Source organism: Lepus europaeus, chromosome 19 (genome assembly GCF_033115175.1).
Source record: "Lepus europaeus isolate LE1 chromosome 19, mLepTim1.pri, whole genome shotgun sequence".
NCBI lineage: Eukaryota > Metazoa > Chordata > Mammalia > Lagomorpha > Leporidae > Lepus > Lepus europaeus.
The window spans coordinates 54,187,785-54,202,689 of record NC_084845.1 but is presented as its reverse complement, the minus strand read 5'-3'; the positions used below and the strand labels follow the sequence as shown (position 1 = coordinate 54,202,689).

Below are 14,905 nucleotides of genomic sequence, written 5' to 3'. Positions count from 1 at the left end.
CACCGCGACTGTGAGGAGTCCATTACCCGACTCGGGCAGGCAGGCGAGCGGGCAGCCAGCACCCGCCGCCTGGGTAGCTGTGGTAGTGTACAGCCCGTTGTCATGACGACCAGGCCCCAGCGGCCCCGCGGCGGGGGCGGGACCAAGGTTTGCCACGCCTCTAGGCCCTGCGCCCGCCCGCTGGGAGAAGGCCAGGTGGCAAAGATGGACTCGGACTGGGGAGCCGGGTGCTCTGAGAGCCGGTCCCTTCAGTGCTTTGGACCCCAGCTACCAGAACTGAAGCAGGGGCTATGAACAGAGGCCTCGGGGGAAGGAGGGGCGCTGAGGGAACCGGTTCCGATTTGCTCGCGGGAACTGTAGTTTTTGATGCCCCAGCATCTCAGTTGGGCAGGCTCATGACTGAGAAGGTTTGTACCACAACTCCCATAGTCCTCTACCGGCCCGCCTCCGGAGAGCTGTGCATTGTGGGATCTGAAGTCCGAAATGTGGCAAGGAGGGGCAGTGTCCACAGAGAGGTGCCGGACTCGGACTCGGTTTCCCTGCGGCCCCGGCAGGCTGGCGGGCCATTGGCTGAGCGGGGCGGATCTGGTCCCGCTCCTCCCCGCCCCCAGTGACACAATAGCAGCTCCCTCCAAGATGGCGGCGGCGACGGCAGACCCGGGAGCTGGGAACCCGCAGCCTGGAGACTCCTCCGGTGGGGGCGCTGGGGGCGGGCTGCCGTCCCCGGGGGAGCAGGAGCTGAGCCGACGCCTGCAGCGTCTGTACCCCGCGGTCAACCAGCACGAGACGCCGCTGCCGCGCTCCTGGAGCCCCAAGGACAAGTACAACTACATCGGCCTCTCCCAAGGCAACCTCCGCGTCCACTACAAAGGTATCGTCCGTGTGACCACGGGGGGACCAGGCCAGAGCATCTGCGGTACGGCTGTGGCTGTGCTGTCTACTCCTGCCCCATCACGGCCTCTTCCCTGCGTGGGTGCTCTGGGTTAGGCCTTAGCCCCTGTGGAATGTCCAGTGTGCTGGGGCTGACCAGGCCGAGGGTTGCCTGCCGGCTCTGCTCTGCCCCGAGACCCCCAATGTCAAGAGAACTGCAACAGGTGTCCAAACCCAGTGCTGGGCTGGACCTTCCACTTCAGGGCCTCCTAGCTTGTCTTGGGCTGCCTCCCGCAGCGCCAGCTCGGTCCTTTATCAATGCTTAGTTTCTGGAGTCTGCTGGTCACATCTCCACCATCAGCCGGAGCCCCGTGGGCCTGCCTGCCTGCCTGCCAGTCATCCAGGACTAGGCCGGGGGTTCTCTGCAAAGTGGAGGGGGTGTTTTCCGGGTCTGCCCTTTTCTTCCCCTGGTCTCTCCGGTGGGCTGCCTGAATGCTAGAGACTGCTGGTAGCACTTGGCTGTCCCTTACGTGCACCCGTATTGTGTCTACCCTTGTTGGTGGGGAGGACAGCGGCTCAGGCAGGGCTGTTCTCAGGAGGAGGTGTGTGTGTTGACTCAGTTGTCTGGGTATTCCTTGGAGACTGTAAGAGTGTCCTCTGGCTTCCATTTGCATTTCCTTCTCCTGAAATTTCTTCCTTGCCCTCTCCTGTTAGGTCATGGCAAAAATCACAAAGACGCAGCTTCGGTGCGCGCCACCCACCCCATCCCTGCAGCCTGCGGCATTTATTACTTTGAGGTGAAGATTGTCAGCAAAGGAAGAGATGGGTAAGCCCCCTCGTTACCACCCTCTTTCCCCAACACTGAAACTGTGGTCAGAGTTCAAAGTTTCCTGGCTGACACCGTGACCCTGCGAGCTGCTGAGCCCATGGGTCTGGGCTGTCTGTGTTCCTTGACCATGGCTGGTCTGAGCATTAGGCCCTGGGAGCAAGTAGGGGTATTGATGGTAAAGCAAGGGACTTTTTTTTTTTTTTTTTTTTTAAGTGATGATGTCATTACATGCCTCACAGATCAGAAAAACAAGTAACAAGTACGGTTCAGCACCCGCAGTGGGGTTTTCCCACTGGTGTGTAGTGTGTGACTTCCCTCCGTTCACACTCCTTTTTATGGCATTTAGTCATGTAGAGGCCCTGGTAGGCTTCAGAGGAGTAGGAGAGTCTTTCCAGCTTCCATCAGAGCGGTGGTGGCCACCAGCCTGTCATCTCAGGGTAAACAGCACACACATGGTCAGAATCAGGTGACTGCGCTGCCCATAAACTTGTTTCTCGGTCCAGGAACTTGCACACCAGTTGGACCAGCTTTAAGAAGTTCCTCATTAAAGTCAGCATTAGGGAGGCACCCTCTTTTAGACAGACCTAGGAAATCAGAGGGGAGAGTCTTCATTTTTCTTTCTCTTTCTCCTTTTTTCTCCCCGTTTCCCCTTTTTCCAGTGATTGTGACAAAGCAGGTGTTTAAGTTATGAAATAATACGATTGCAGCTACCGTGGAAAGCACTTTCCTTACCAGTGACCAGCCCCACCCAGCCAGTGACCTTTGCCCCTCCCCTGAGTGTATTTCTGAGCATTTGGAATGATTCTTCTTTCCTGGGGACTGTCCCTCTGTGGACTCAGCCTGGCCTGCTTCCTCAGCGACGCTGTAGTGCTCCTCTCTGTCTTAGGTGGAGCCTGACGCTTCTGTCTCTTCGTCTATGTTGTGGGGCGCTCGGCTAGCGTGTAAGCTGCCTTAAACGCAAAGTTCTGTGATTCTGAAATTCCTATCATGGGAAGTTATTGCATCCTTCACTTTAATCCCCATCTATTGCATTCACAGATAGGAAATTTATACTTATTGGAGGGATTTTTTTTTTTTTTTAAGATTTATCCATTTATTTGAAAGGCAGAGTGACAGAGAGCGAGCAAGAGTGTTTCTCCCTGCTGGTTCACTCCCCAAATGCCCACAACAGCCAGGGTTAGACCAGGCTGAAGCCAGGAGCCAGGAACTCCATCTGGGTCCCCCACTTGGGTGGCAGGAACCCAAGTACCTGGGCCCTCACCCACTGCTTCCCAGGCGCTTTAGCAGGAAGCTGGATAGGAAACACAGAACAGTCAGCCAGGACTCAAACCAGCGCTGCACGGAATGTGGCTTAACCTGCTGTATCACAACGCCCATCCCTGAAGGCTTTTTAAAACTGTTTATCTATTTTCATTTTATTTAAGAGGCAGACAGACAAAGAGAGCTCTCCTCCCAGCTAGTTCATTCCCCAAATGTCTGCTAAGCTAGGGCTGGGCCAGGCCACAGCCAGAAACCAGGAACTCCATCCGGGTCTCTTATGTGGGTTGCAGGGACTCAAGTACTTGAGCCATATCTGCTGCCTCCCAGGGTGCACATTTTCAGGAAACTGAGGAAAATGGATCAGAAGCGGAGCAGCTGAGGCTCAAATTTGGCACACTTACCCACTGCGCCAAACACCTGCCCCTACTGGAGGGCTTTAAAGCCCTTTTTTTCCCTCTCATCTGATAAATGTGCACACAGTCGTGATTTGCTTAGCGATGGTGATATGTTCTGAGAAATGCGTCATTAGGCGATTTCGTCATTGGGCAGACGTCGTAGAATGCTCTTACACAAACCTGGTGGTACAGTGCACTGCACATACAGGCCATCTGGTATAGCTGTCGTCACACTTGTGTATGTAATCCTTCATTGACGGAAATGAACTAGTGTGGATGAGGATGGCCTCTTAAAATACACACATCAAAAATAATTATAGTGATGACTGAAACTTTGATGCTGAAGTCTAATCTTGCCTCAGAAACAGAGGGGGCATTTCTGAAACTTGTTGGGAGAAAAATGGATGTTTTTCCCTGTAGTCCTTGTAGATAACAGCTGAGCTAGTGAAAGATGAAAACTTTTCAGAAGGGATGTGTTTAAATTGAGAGACCTCGGGGCCTGCACTGTGGCGCAGCGGGTTAAAGCCCTGGCCTGAAGCGCTGGCATCCTATATGGGCGCCAGTTCTAGTCCCGGCTGCTCCTCTTCTGATCCAGCTCTCTGCTATGGCCTGGGAAAGCAGTGGAGGATGGCCCAAGTCCTTGGGCCCCTGCACCCCCATGGGAGACCCGGAGGAAGCTCCTGGCTCCTGGCTTTGGATTGGCGCAGCTCCAGCTGTTGTGGCCATCTGGGGAGCGAACCAGCGGATGGAGGACCTCTCTCTCTGATTCTACCTCTCTCTGTAACATAAGTAAATCTTTTATTAAAAATAAATAAATAAACTGAGAGACCTGGTCTTCTTCAGCTGGCTTTTTTTTTTTTTAAAAGATTATTTTTATGAAAGGCGGAGCTACAGAGAGCAAGGGAGAGACAGAGATAGATTTTCTATTCGCTGGTTCACCCCCCAAATGGCTGCAATGGCCAGGGTGGGCTGGGCTAGAGCCACGAGTTTTATCCAGGCCCCTCATGTGTGTGCAGGGACCCAAGAGGTTGGGCCATCCTCTGCTGCTTTCCTAGGAACATAAGCTGGGAGCTGGATCAGAAGCCCAGATTCAACCCAGTGCCCATATGGGATGCTGGTGTCACAAGCGGCCTCTTAATCTGCTGTGCCACAATGCCGGCCCCCCCTTCAGCTGGCTTTTAACATTTCAATTTTAAGTTGATCTTGCCAGAAAAGGCCCTGTGTCATGTGAAATTGCCTTACCGTAGATGTCATCTGTAAGTAAAGAAGGCATTGTGAAGGTAAAGCCGCTGTCTGCAGCACCGGCATCCCATATGGGCACCAGTTTATGTCCCAGCTGTTCCACTTTTGACCCAGCTCCCTACTAATGGCCTGGGAAAAGCAGCAGAAGATGGTCCAGTTGCTGGGGCTCCTGCTACCCACGTGGAAGACCTGGAAGAAGCTCCTGCCTCCTAGCTTTGATCTGGCCAAGCCCCAGCTGTTGTGGCCATCTGGGGGAGTGAACCAGCAGATGGGATCTCTCTCTCTCTCTCTTTCTCTCTTTCTCTCTTTCTTTCTCCCCCCCCCCCCCATGGCTCTTTCAAATGAATAAACAAATCTTAAAAAATAAATAAAGATGAACACCCTTTCCTGGCTTCTGTTGCCAGAATTTCACTTATTGGAGATGCAGAGAGACAAAGAGTACGCACATCCTCTGGTTCGTTTCCCAAATGTTGTCAACGGCCAAGGCTGGTCTGGGCTATAGACAGGAGCTGGGAACTCAGTTGTCTCCCATGTGGGTTGCAGAAACCCAGTTATTTGAGTCATCATCTGCTGCTTCCCAGGGTCCACTTTGGTAGGAAGCTGGAGTCATCTGGAGCTGCACGTTGAAACCAGGTACTCTGATGTGGGACTTGGGCATCTTAACCAGCGTCTTAATCACTAGGCTAAACTCCCACCTCTGTTCCCAGAATTTTTACACAATGTAACTCTTGAGCTGATCTGGAAACCATTGTTTTAAAAGGTCCCAGGTCCTGGGTACTGGTGGTAACCGTCTTCAGTTGGCCACTCTCAGATGGTCAAACAGTGAGTGGCCCGTCTTGGTTGCCCTGTGAAGTGCCTGAAAGCCTTCTCATGGCTGGGATGTGGCCAGAGGGTGCTGTGGCCAGGTGTGGTTTAGAGGAGGCCAAGGGCAGTTTCAGGCGGGCAGGTATTGACCAGCCTGTGTTCCTCTTTCCTGTTGCTGTTGGAGGTGTTACTGCCCCTCATTTGATGCATGGCTGTTGCTTTGATCAGTTGTGTCACTTTCCTGTGTTATCTGGTTGGGTCTCCATGGCACCTCTGGAGAGGGCCTGGAGCAGATGACGATGTACTGGTTTTGTGGATGAGGCCTGAGTCCCTGGGATATTTGGTGTCCTGCCCTGGTTGCAGGCCTTCAGGTGTGCAGTGGGGTAGCCTAACTTGTCAGATCCCCTCTGCTGATCCCAGACACATGTGTTCACTCTGCTGCTGTGGCTTTCCTTCTCTGGCAGAGTGAGGAAGGTCCTGTTGGACTCTGACAAGATCACGGTGTGAGGGGACAGAGCTGAAAGGTGCTTGGTGCTCCGCAGCACCAGAGAAGTGTGACGTGTTCTGGCACGGCTAGAGCAGCAGCTTTTTTTTTTTTTTTAAGATTTATTTATTTGAAAGTCAGAGTTACACAGAGAGAGGAGAAGCAGAGAGAGAGAGGTCTTCCCATCCGATGGTTCACTCCCCAATTGGCCGCAACTGCCGGAGCTGCGCCGATCCAAAGCCAGGAGCCAGGAGCTTCCTCTGAGTCTCCCATGTGGATGCAGGGGCCCAAGGACTTGGGACACCTTCTACTGCTTTCCCAGGCCACAGCAGAGAGCTGCATTGGAAGAGGAGCATCCGGGACTAGAACCGGCGCTTATATGGGATGCTGGCACTTCAGGGCAGGGCATTAACCTGCTGCGCCACAGCACCGGCCCCTAGAGCAGCTTCTGTCTCACTGAATCTGCAGACTCGTTTTTCTGCAGATTTTTTGGTCAAAGGCCTCTGTGATCCCAGTCCTTAGTGTCATTCTTCTCCGGAAAGGCTTTCTTGTTTTTTTTTTTTTTTCTTTCTTTCTTTTTTTAAATATATTTTTTTTTCTTTTTCTTTTTTTAAAGGTTTGTTTGAGGGGCTGGCATTGTGGCATGGAGGATTAAGCTGCTACCTACAATGCTGGCATCTTACATGTACTAGTACTAGTTCGAGTCTCAGCTGCTCTGCTTCCAGTCCAGCTCCCTGTTAATGTGCCTAGAAAGGCAGCAGAAGATGGCCCATGTGCTTGGGCTCCTGTACCCTTGTGGGAGACCCTGATGAAGCTCCTGGCTTCAGCCTGGCCCAGCCCTGGCCGTTGTGGCCATCTGGAGAGTCAGCCAATGGATGGAGGATCTCTCTCTCTGTCTCTCCCCCTCTGTTACTGTTTCAAATAAATCTATTTTATTTTATTATATTATTATTTAAGATTTATTTGTTTACTTTAGAGGCAGAGTTACAAAGAGAGGGAGAGACAGAGAGGTCTTCCTTCCACTGGTTCACTTCCCAAAAGCCACAACAGATGGAGCTGGGTTGATCCAAAACCAGAAGCTTCTTCTGAGTCTCCCATGTGGGTGCAGGGGCCCAAGCACTTGGGCTGCCGTCTACTGCTTTCCTAGGCCATCAGCAGGGAGCTGGATCAGAAGTAGAATAGCCCGGACTCAAACTGGTGCCATATGGGATGCTGGCAGTGCAGGTGGATGCTTAACCTACTACGACACAGTGCTGGCCCGTTTCTCTCTCTCTCTCTCTCTTTCTCTCCCTCTCTCTCAAGATTTATTTATTTATTTATTTGAAAGGCAGAGTTACAGAGAGAGAGAGAGAGAGAGGGAGAAATGGAGAGAGATCTTCATCCTCTGGGTAACTCCCCAAATGCCCACACTGCCAGGTCTGAACCAGGCTAAAGCCAGGCGCCTGGCATTCCATCCAGGTCTCTCACAAGGTGGCAGGGACCCAAGCACTTGGGCTGTTTCCTGGGGCTTCCCTAGGTGCATTAGCAGGGAGACGGATCAGAAGTGGGGCATCTGGAACACAAACCGACACTCAGATGGGATGCTGGTACCACAGGGGGCAGCTTAGCCTGCTGCGCCACAACACTGGCCCCAAGGTCTTGGTTTTGATGGTGTCTTTTGTGGAACACACTAAGACTATTCTAATCAAAAAGGTTCCATTTCAGCAGTTTATTATTTAATCATCTCTAGCATGTGCCAGGCTCTGTACTAGGTGCAGAAAGAAGAGAGGTAAAGCAAGCATAGGCGGACTGGTCCTCGGGGAGCCTGTAGCAAGGGGACTGAAAGGCCCTTAGCAAGAGGAGGCGGAGATGGGCACGAGTGCAGGGCGAGTAGGAGTTTCCTAGCAGATGAGACCTGTGAGATCCCAGAGTGTGACCTCACCGTGCTGGGCTTCCTGGGTGCTCCCTACACGTGACAGCGTGCGGTGGAGAAGGAGGGACCATGTTTGTGCTCAGACCTTGGCACAGACTGACGGGCTTCAGCCACATTTTGCCGAGTCACTAGAGCTGGACCTCAGGAACGGGGAAACGTCCAAGCCCTGCCAGTGGCGCTGGGAGATAAGGGGCATTGGGGTTGATCTTTTCAGAAAGCCAGAGAGGCCCTAAGACAGGGGCCCTGTGAGGGAGTGACTTCCACAGGCAGAGCTCATGGACCTGTGTGGGTGTCCCTGGTTCTTAGTGATGACACATGGAGGGTGTGGCTGGCCAGGCTGACAGATGCTCCAGTGTGACCCTCAAAATAGACTGTAACATCATCCCAGCAGAGTAGGCCTCCTGACATGTGATGGGTGGCTCTACCCAAGAATGGCAAGCCTGGGCTGGAGTGCTGGATGGCATGGGGCGGGCCGGGGGCATTTTCCTCTGCAGCTGGGGCCCCAAGCAGGGTGTTTGGCCATAGCCAGCCTGCAGTCACTTGCTCTTGCAGGTGATGACTTTGACCAGGCAGCAGTGTACTTATCTGTCCATTCTCCGTGTCAGGATGAACACCCATTGTTTTGTCCCAGGCCTGGGTCCCAGGAGCATGGGTGTGAGTCCTGTGTCAGGAAGAGACAGGTGCCTGTGCACAGGCCTCACAGCGTGGAGTGGAAAGGGTCACCCCGTGGTGCAGGCCATAGCCAGAGCTGGCTCAGAGGGAAGGCTTCCTTCTGAACCTGCAGTTCCAGGAAAGCTTTTAAGAAGAGATGGTGATGCTAGAACTGGAGAGAGGAGTGGAAGTGTTCCGGGTGAGCAAAGTGAAAAGCAGTTTCCTCAGGCAGGAGCATGAGAAGGTGTGGAGTGCAGAGCATGAGGTAGAGGAGGCTGAGTGGAAAGATCCCTCATGTGCTGCGGCTGAGGTGTCCGGCCTTCACCTTGGGGGCAGTGGCAGTGCGGGGCTGTGGCTCTCCCTGCTCTGTTGAGAGAGGCTGGGGAAGAAGACTGCTGCTCTGCCGGGAGCCCTGTCCAGGGAGGGTCAGTGGCTTTAGGTCCTTGGTGCCAGGCATGGGGTTCTCATAGCAGCTGTCTTTCCCCTCTCATGGCTGGCCTTTGTCCGGTATAGTGAGGTGCAGGGAGGTATGTTGAAGGCTGGTACCAGGGAAGCTTCTCAGAGGTGAAAGGACTGTGCTTGGGTTACAGTTCTCTGGTGTCTTGATTTTGCCAGTTCCCATTAGAAAGACCACACACACTCGTTGTTTTATGCTGAAATGGCCCCTCTTATGAGTCAGAACCACCAAAGTGATTTTCTGTGTAGACCCTGAGAGCCACCCTGAGTTAATTTAAAAAGTCACCTACTGGGCTGGCGCCATGGCTCAACAGGCTAATCCTCCGCCTAGCGGCGCCGGCGCACTGAGTTCTAGTCCTGGTTGGGGCGCCAGATTCTGTCCCGGTTGCCCCTCTTCCAGGCCAGCTCTCTGCTGTGGCCCGGGAGTGCAGTGGAGGATGGCCCAAGTCCTTGGGCCCTGCACCCCATGGGAGGGAGACCAGGAGAAGCGCCTGGCTCCTGCCTTAGGTTCAGCGCAGTGTGCCGGCCGCGGTGGCTATTGGAGGGTGAACCAACGGCAAAAGGAAGACCTTTCTCTCTCTCTCTCTCTCTCACTGTCCACTCTGCCTGTCAAAAATGAAAATTAAAAAAAAAAAAAAAAAAAGGAAAGAAAGAAAATGTTTAAAAAAAAAAACAAAAAAAGTCACCTACTGGGGCCGGTGGTGTGGCGTAGCAAGTACAGCTGCCGCCTGCAGTACCGGCATCCCATATGGACGCTGGTACAAGTCCTGGCTGCTTCACTTCTGATCCAGCTCTCTGCTATGGCCTGAAAAGGCAGTGGAAGATGGCCCAAGTACTTGGGCCCCTGCACCTGCGTGGGAGACCCAGAGGAAGTTCCTGGCTTCTGGCTTTGGATTGGCGCAGCTCCAGCCCTTGCAGCCATCTGGGGAGTGAACCAGCAGATGGAAAACCTCTCTTTCTCTCTGCCTCTCCTTCTCTCTCTGTAACTCTGACTTTTAAATAAATAAATAAATCTTTAAAAAGTAAAAAGTCATCTACTGCCTTCCCGGTCTGGAGAGCCACCTGAGCATAGGCTCTTGTAGCCTAGAGACAGATTGTGGCTAGCCTCTCACCCTGGGGGCGCCGCAGTCTAGTCTCTGTACATTGCACAGTGCTGTTGAGAAGTTTGGGGCTCATCTGTGTTCCTGGAGCAGGTCTTGTCTTGAGAGACGGTGCTGTCTTTGCCCAAGGCAGGTACAGGTGGTTGGTTGTACCTTGTTCTCCCTGACTGCCCCTTGGAACTGATGGCCTCCCAGGTGGATGCTGAGCTCTGGCTGTGTCTCCCCAGGTAGGACATTGTGCTGTTTGTGGACACGTGGACTGTTTGGGGTCTGGAGCATCTTATGGTGTAGAATGGCTTCCCTGTGTTGAGGGTTTAAGCCCTGGTCTTTTTGGGCACATGAGGGTGTAGCTCAGCACAGGGGAGAGTACCGGAGTCGACATGATACCTACTCTTCCCGTGGGATCTCCCCGCTCACCGAATGCTGCCACCCAAGCTCTGGTTGAGAGCCAAGCAAGGTGTGGCTGCCTGCTTTATAACCCAGACCTGCCTTGCTCAAGGAGCTGCCTCTAGAGACATTCTTCAACTTCACACCCTGTCCATCCCCACTGGGATTTCATTCTCTGGAATGTTTGGGCTTTTCCCCAGAAGGGTTGTCCCTAAGGGAGATTCTCTGTTCGAGGGAAATGGGAGCTCATCTGGCTGGGCCACAGCAGAATGAACCTCACAGCTCGGTGTGGCAGGCACCCTGGGCCATTTCTAAGACAGAGCCACTGGGAAGGAGGGAAAGGCGCCACGCAGGTCTGTGTGGTAAGCCCTCAAGTTGGAAAGGGGCTCCTCTCTGGGAAAAGGGTGGAGAAGTGTATCTAAATGCGAGGATGTCCTTCTGCCTCTCCAGAAATTCCAGAATCATCCTCGTAGCTTTAGATCATCAGCACTGTTTTGTTGTGACTGAAATATGAAGTCGTGACTTTGTTGCTAGAAGCAAGCTAGAAGACCTGCCGATGGAACAGAGCTGAGCCCCTGTGTCTTGAAGGGGCCAGAACAAGGAGGAGCGGCTGGGGAAGCCCTTTGTCTTCCTCTCACACCTCTCTTGCTCGCCTCCCTCTCGGATTTATTTTTATTTTTTATTTTTTCCCCTCTAGGATTTAGCATTGGGATTACAGGGGTTTAGTTTAGGCCAGGGATGGCTAATGTCAAGGCTCAAATTGATAACTGCTCGTTCTTATCCACACAGAGCCCCAGGAGCTTTGTCAAGGCACAGCACCCTAGGCAGCTGTAATTTTTTGATTGGGCTTTCATCGTGAGATGAAAGTGACCAGCCCCCAGGGCAGCAGTAAATGAAAATGAGACAGAGCAGATAGAGGTCCCAGGGCTCAGTTTGCCTCTTAAAGGACAGTGTCAGGATGGAGCTGAAGCAAGAGGAAGGAAGAGGGGGCGATTTGTCTGGTCAAGCTGGCTTACAAAGCCCTAAGTCTGATGGTCTGATGTTGGCACGTGCTTTTTTTTTTTTAAGAGTTATTTATTTTATTTGAAAATCAGAGTTACATAGAGAAGGAAAGGCAGAGAAAGAGAGAGAGGTCTTCCATTTGCTGGTTCACTCCCAGTTGGCCGCAACAGCCGAAGCTGGGCCTATCGGAAGCCAGGAGCCAGGAGCTTTTTCCAGGTCTCCCACGCGGGTGCAGGGACCCAAGGACTTGGGCCATATTCTACTGCTTTCCCAGGCCATAGCAGAGAGCTGGATCGGAAGTGTAGCAGCCAGGACTCAAACTGGTGCCCATATGGGATGCCAGCACTGCAGGTGGCAGCTTTACCCACTATGCCACAGCACCAGCCCCGATATGTGCTTTTTTTTAAAATAGAATGCTCTGTTTTGATAACAACTGTTATGCCAGGTGTTTATTAATGGTAATATATACTTTTTAAAATGTCAAAATGTATTTTTATTTTCCTTGTAGATAATGTCTTCTAACCATAAAAGAATACATAGTTTTTTTTTTTAATATCTGACACATTATACATTTTTTAAAAAGATTATTTGAAAGGCAGAGATAAATATATAGAGAGAGTGAGAGATCCTCCATCTGCTGGTTCACCCCACAAATGGTTGCAATGGCCAGGGCTGGGCTGGGCTGGACTAGAGCCAGGACCCAGTAGCCAGGAGCTTCCTCCAAGTGTCCCATGTGGGTGCATGGGCCCAAGCACTTGGGCCATCTTCCTCTGCTTTCCCAGGTGCATCGGCAGGGAAATGAGTCAGAAGTAGAGCAGCCAGGACTGGAACCAGCACCCATGTGGAATACCTGAGCCTCAGGCAGAGGCTTAACCTTCTACACCACAGCACTGGCCCCCAGAGTGTACATTTTATAGACAGACAGTAGAGAGAGACACAGATGTAGGTTTAAGTAAATGCAGGGTTATTGCCAGTATGTACATTTTATGAATATTAGTGTAGGCAAATGCAGAAAGCAGCACTTTTCAGATATTTCAAGTAGAAAGGGGATAATACATGGACTTAGATGCTTGCAAAACCACTGGGACTCAGAGCTTCCATGTGATGGTGGGACAGGCAAATTAAATTAGACCCTGGCTAAAAATAGTGAAAGATGCTAGATAAAACATGACAAACTTGTAAACTGAAGGCCAATTTCTAGGATGAAGACATGTAACTAGAGTTAAGGGTAATGTCTGAGTACCTGAAGGCGTTGGTTGTGGCTACACAGAACTTTGCTCAGTTCTGTAATTATACAAGGCCAGCGAGGTAGAGGTTAGGGCCTAGAGCCCACCACATGTGGGCTCTGGTTAGGGCGCCAGGTAGCTGCACACTCTGGTTGAGGGCAGTGGTTTTGGTTTTTCAGTGTGGCACCTCTGTAAAGTTAGGATTTAGTACTTGAGACTGTCAGCTCTTTAGAAAAGGAGCCCAGAATCTAGGGTGTGCATATCCCATGGATCACCCATGGGGCTCTGCTCTCCTTTTCTGGCTGGCAGACTCACTGGGTGCTTTGTTAGTGCTCGTGGCAGTGGGTGCGGCCAGCACTGTGGCATAGGGGTAAAGCTTGCATCCCATATGGGTGCTGGTACAGGCCTGGCTGCTCCATTTCCAATCCAGCTCTCTGTTAAGGCCTGGGAAAGCCAGTAGAGCATGGCCCAAGTGCTTGGGCCCCTGCATCCCTCTGGAGGACTTGGAAGAAGCTCCTGGCTACTGGCTTCAGATCCACCCAGCTCTGGCCATTGCAGCCATTTGGGGAGTGAACTAGCAAATGGAAGATCTCTCTCTGCCTTTGCCTCTGTCTCTGCCTTTCAAATTAATTTTAATTAATTAAAAAAAAAAGCATCTCTTGACCCACGCTCAGAACTGCCTATCTTCATGTAAATCATCTGGCTTGTTTTTCCATGAATAGTGCTGGGACTAGGTCCATTTGTCTGTGTAATGACCCTATTTCAGTAGGGGCCAGCACAGAAGTAAGCTGAGGGGCAGACTGCCTGGCTTCCTTCAGAAAGGTAGGGTGGGTCTGACACTGTGGCGTAGTGGGTAAAGCCACCACCTGCAGTGCTGGCATCCCATGTGGGCGCCAGTTTGAGTCCAGGGTGCTTCACTTCTGATCCAACTCTTTGCTGTGGCCTGGGATAACAGTGGAGGGTGGCCCTGCACCTGTGTTAGAGTCCTGGAAGAAGCTCCTGGCTTTGGATTGGCGCAGCTCTGGCCGTTGCAGCCAACTGGGAAGTGAACCAGTGGATGGAAGACCTCTCTGCCTCTCCTTCCCCTCTCTGTGTAATGCTGACTTTCAAATAAGTAAATAAATCTTAAAAAAAAATAAAAAATAAAAAGGGTAGGGTGGGATTTTTTGGTTGCTGGAGGAGCTTGAGCATAGCAGTTGGTGCCATGATGAGCTGGTTGCTTTAAGTGAGCCTTTCAGATTATGAAAAAATTCCCCAAAGTGAGGGACTAACATTGTGGCTCAGTGGGTTAAGCCATTGCCTGTGATGCTGGCATCCCATATTCGCATCGGTTTGAGTCCTGGCTGCTCTGCTTCCAATCCAGCTTCCTACTGATGCGCCTGGGAAGGTAGTGGAAGATGGCCCCAGTACTTGGGCCCCTGTTATCCATGTGGGAGGCCTGGATGGAGTTTCAGGTTTCTGGCTTTGGCCTGGCAGCCATTCCAGCCATTTGAGGAGTGAACCAGGAGGTAGAAGGTCTCTCTCTTTCTCTTTGCCTCTCTCTCTGTAACTCTTTCAAATAAAATAAATAAATATTCCTTTAAAGATCCCCAACGTGAATGATTAGCCTTTACTTCATACCTAAATGTCAGCTCGTGTTTTTCCTGAACTGTCTCCTAGGGACCATTTTGTAGCCACAGTCCCAGAGATGCCTTCCGTTGTGGAGGCTGTTGATTTCTTTATCTGGGGCAGATTCTGAGAGGAACAAGATTGCTGGCACGCTGAGCTGTGACTAAGGTGTTAGATGTCAAGATCAAGCTGTCAGGTGAGATTCTGCAAGCTCCATGGAGTTCTGGGGTAGGTGATGACTGGCCCTTTCGCTGGGAGGATAGGCATCAAAGCAGGTACCTTCCTGTAGACTCCAACCGCTATCTCAGTCCTGAGACTGAGGGCCTGGTTCTTCTCTTTGCCACTTTCTATCAGAGTTCTGTGGGTCTGGAGACATCCTGTTGATGGAGATTAAATTAAAAATTTGTGGGACTGGAATGGTGGCATAGAGGATAAAGCTGCCCCCTGTAACACCAACATCCCATATGGGTGCTGCTTCATATCCCGGCTGCTCCATTTCTAAACTAGCCCCTGCTAATGGGCTGGGGAAAGCAGCGGAAGATGATCCAATTGCCTAGGCCCCGGCAACTCACATGGAAGATCCAGCTGAAGCTCCTAGCTCTTTGCTTTGGCCTGGCCTAGCCCTGGCCATTGCAGCCATCTGGGGAGTGAACCAGCAGTTGGCAGATCTTTCTGGGCC

The 14,905-nt window shown here is 51.8% G+C and overlaps 1 protein-coding gene across 1 annotated transcript in view; it reads left to right on the top strand.

Annotated features, from left to right (window-relative positions):
* The first annotated feature begins 608 nt into the window (after positions 1-608).
* The window catches only part of RANBP10 (RAN binding protein 10), an 83,256-nt gene continuing 68,959 nt past the window's right edge, over positions 609-14,905 (top strand). The window contains exons 1-2 of the mRNA XM_062175848.1: positions 609-871; positions 1,585-1,696. Of these exons, the coding sequence (XP_062031832.1) occupies positions 637-871; positions 1,585-1,696 (347 nt within the window). The 5' untranslated portion in view covers positions 609-636. The remainder of the gene's footprint in view (positions 872-1,584; positions 1,697-14,905) is intronic.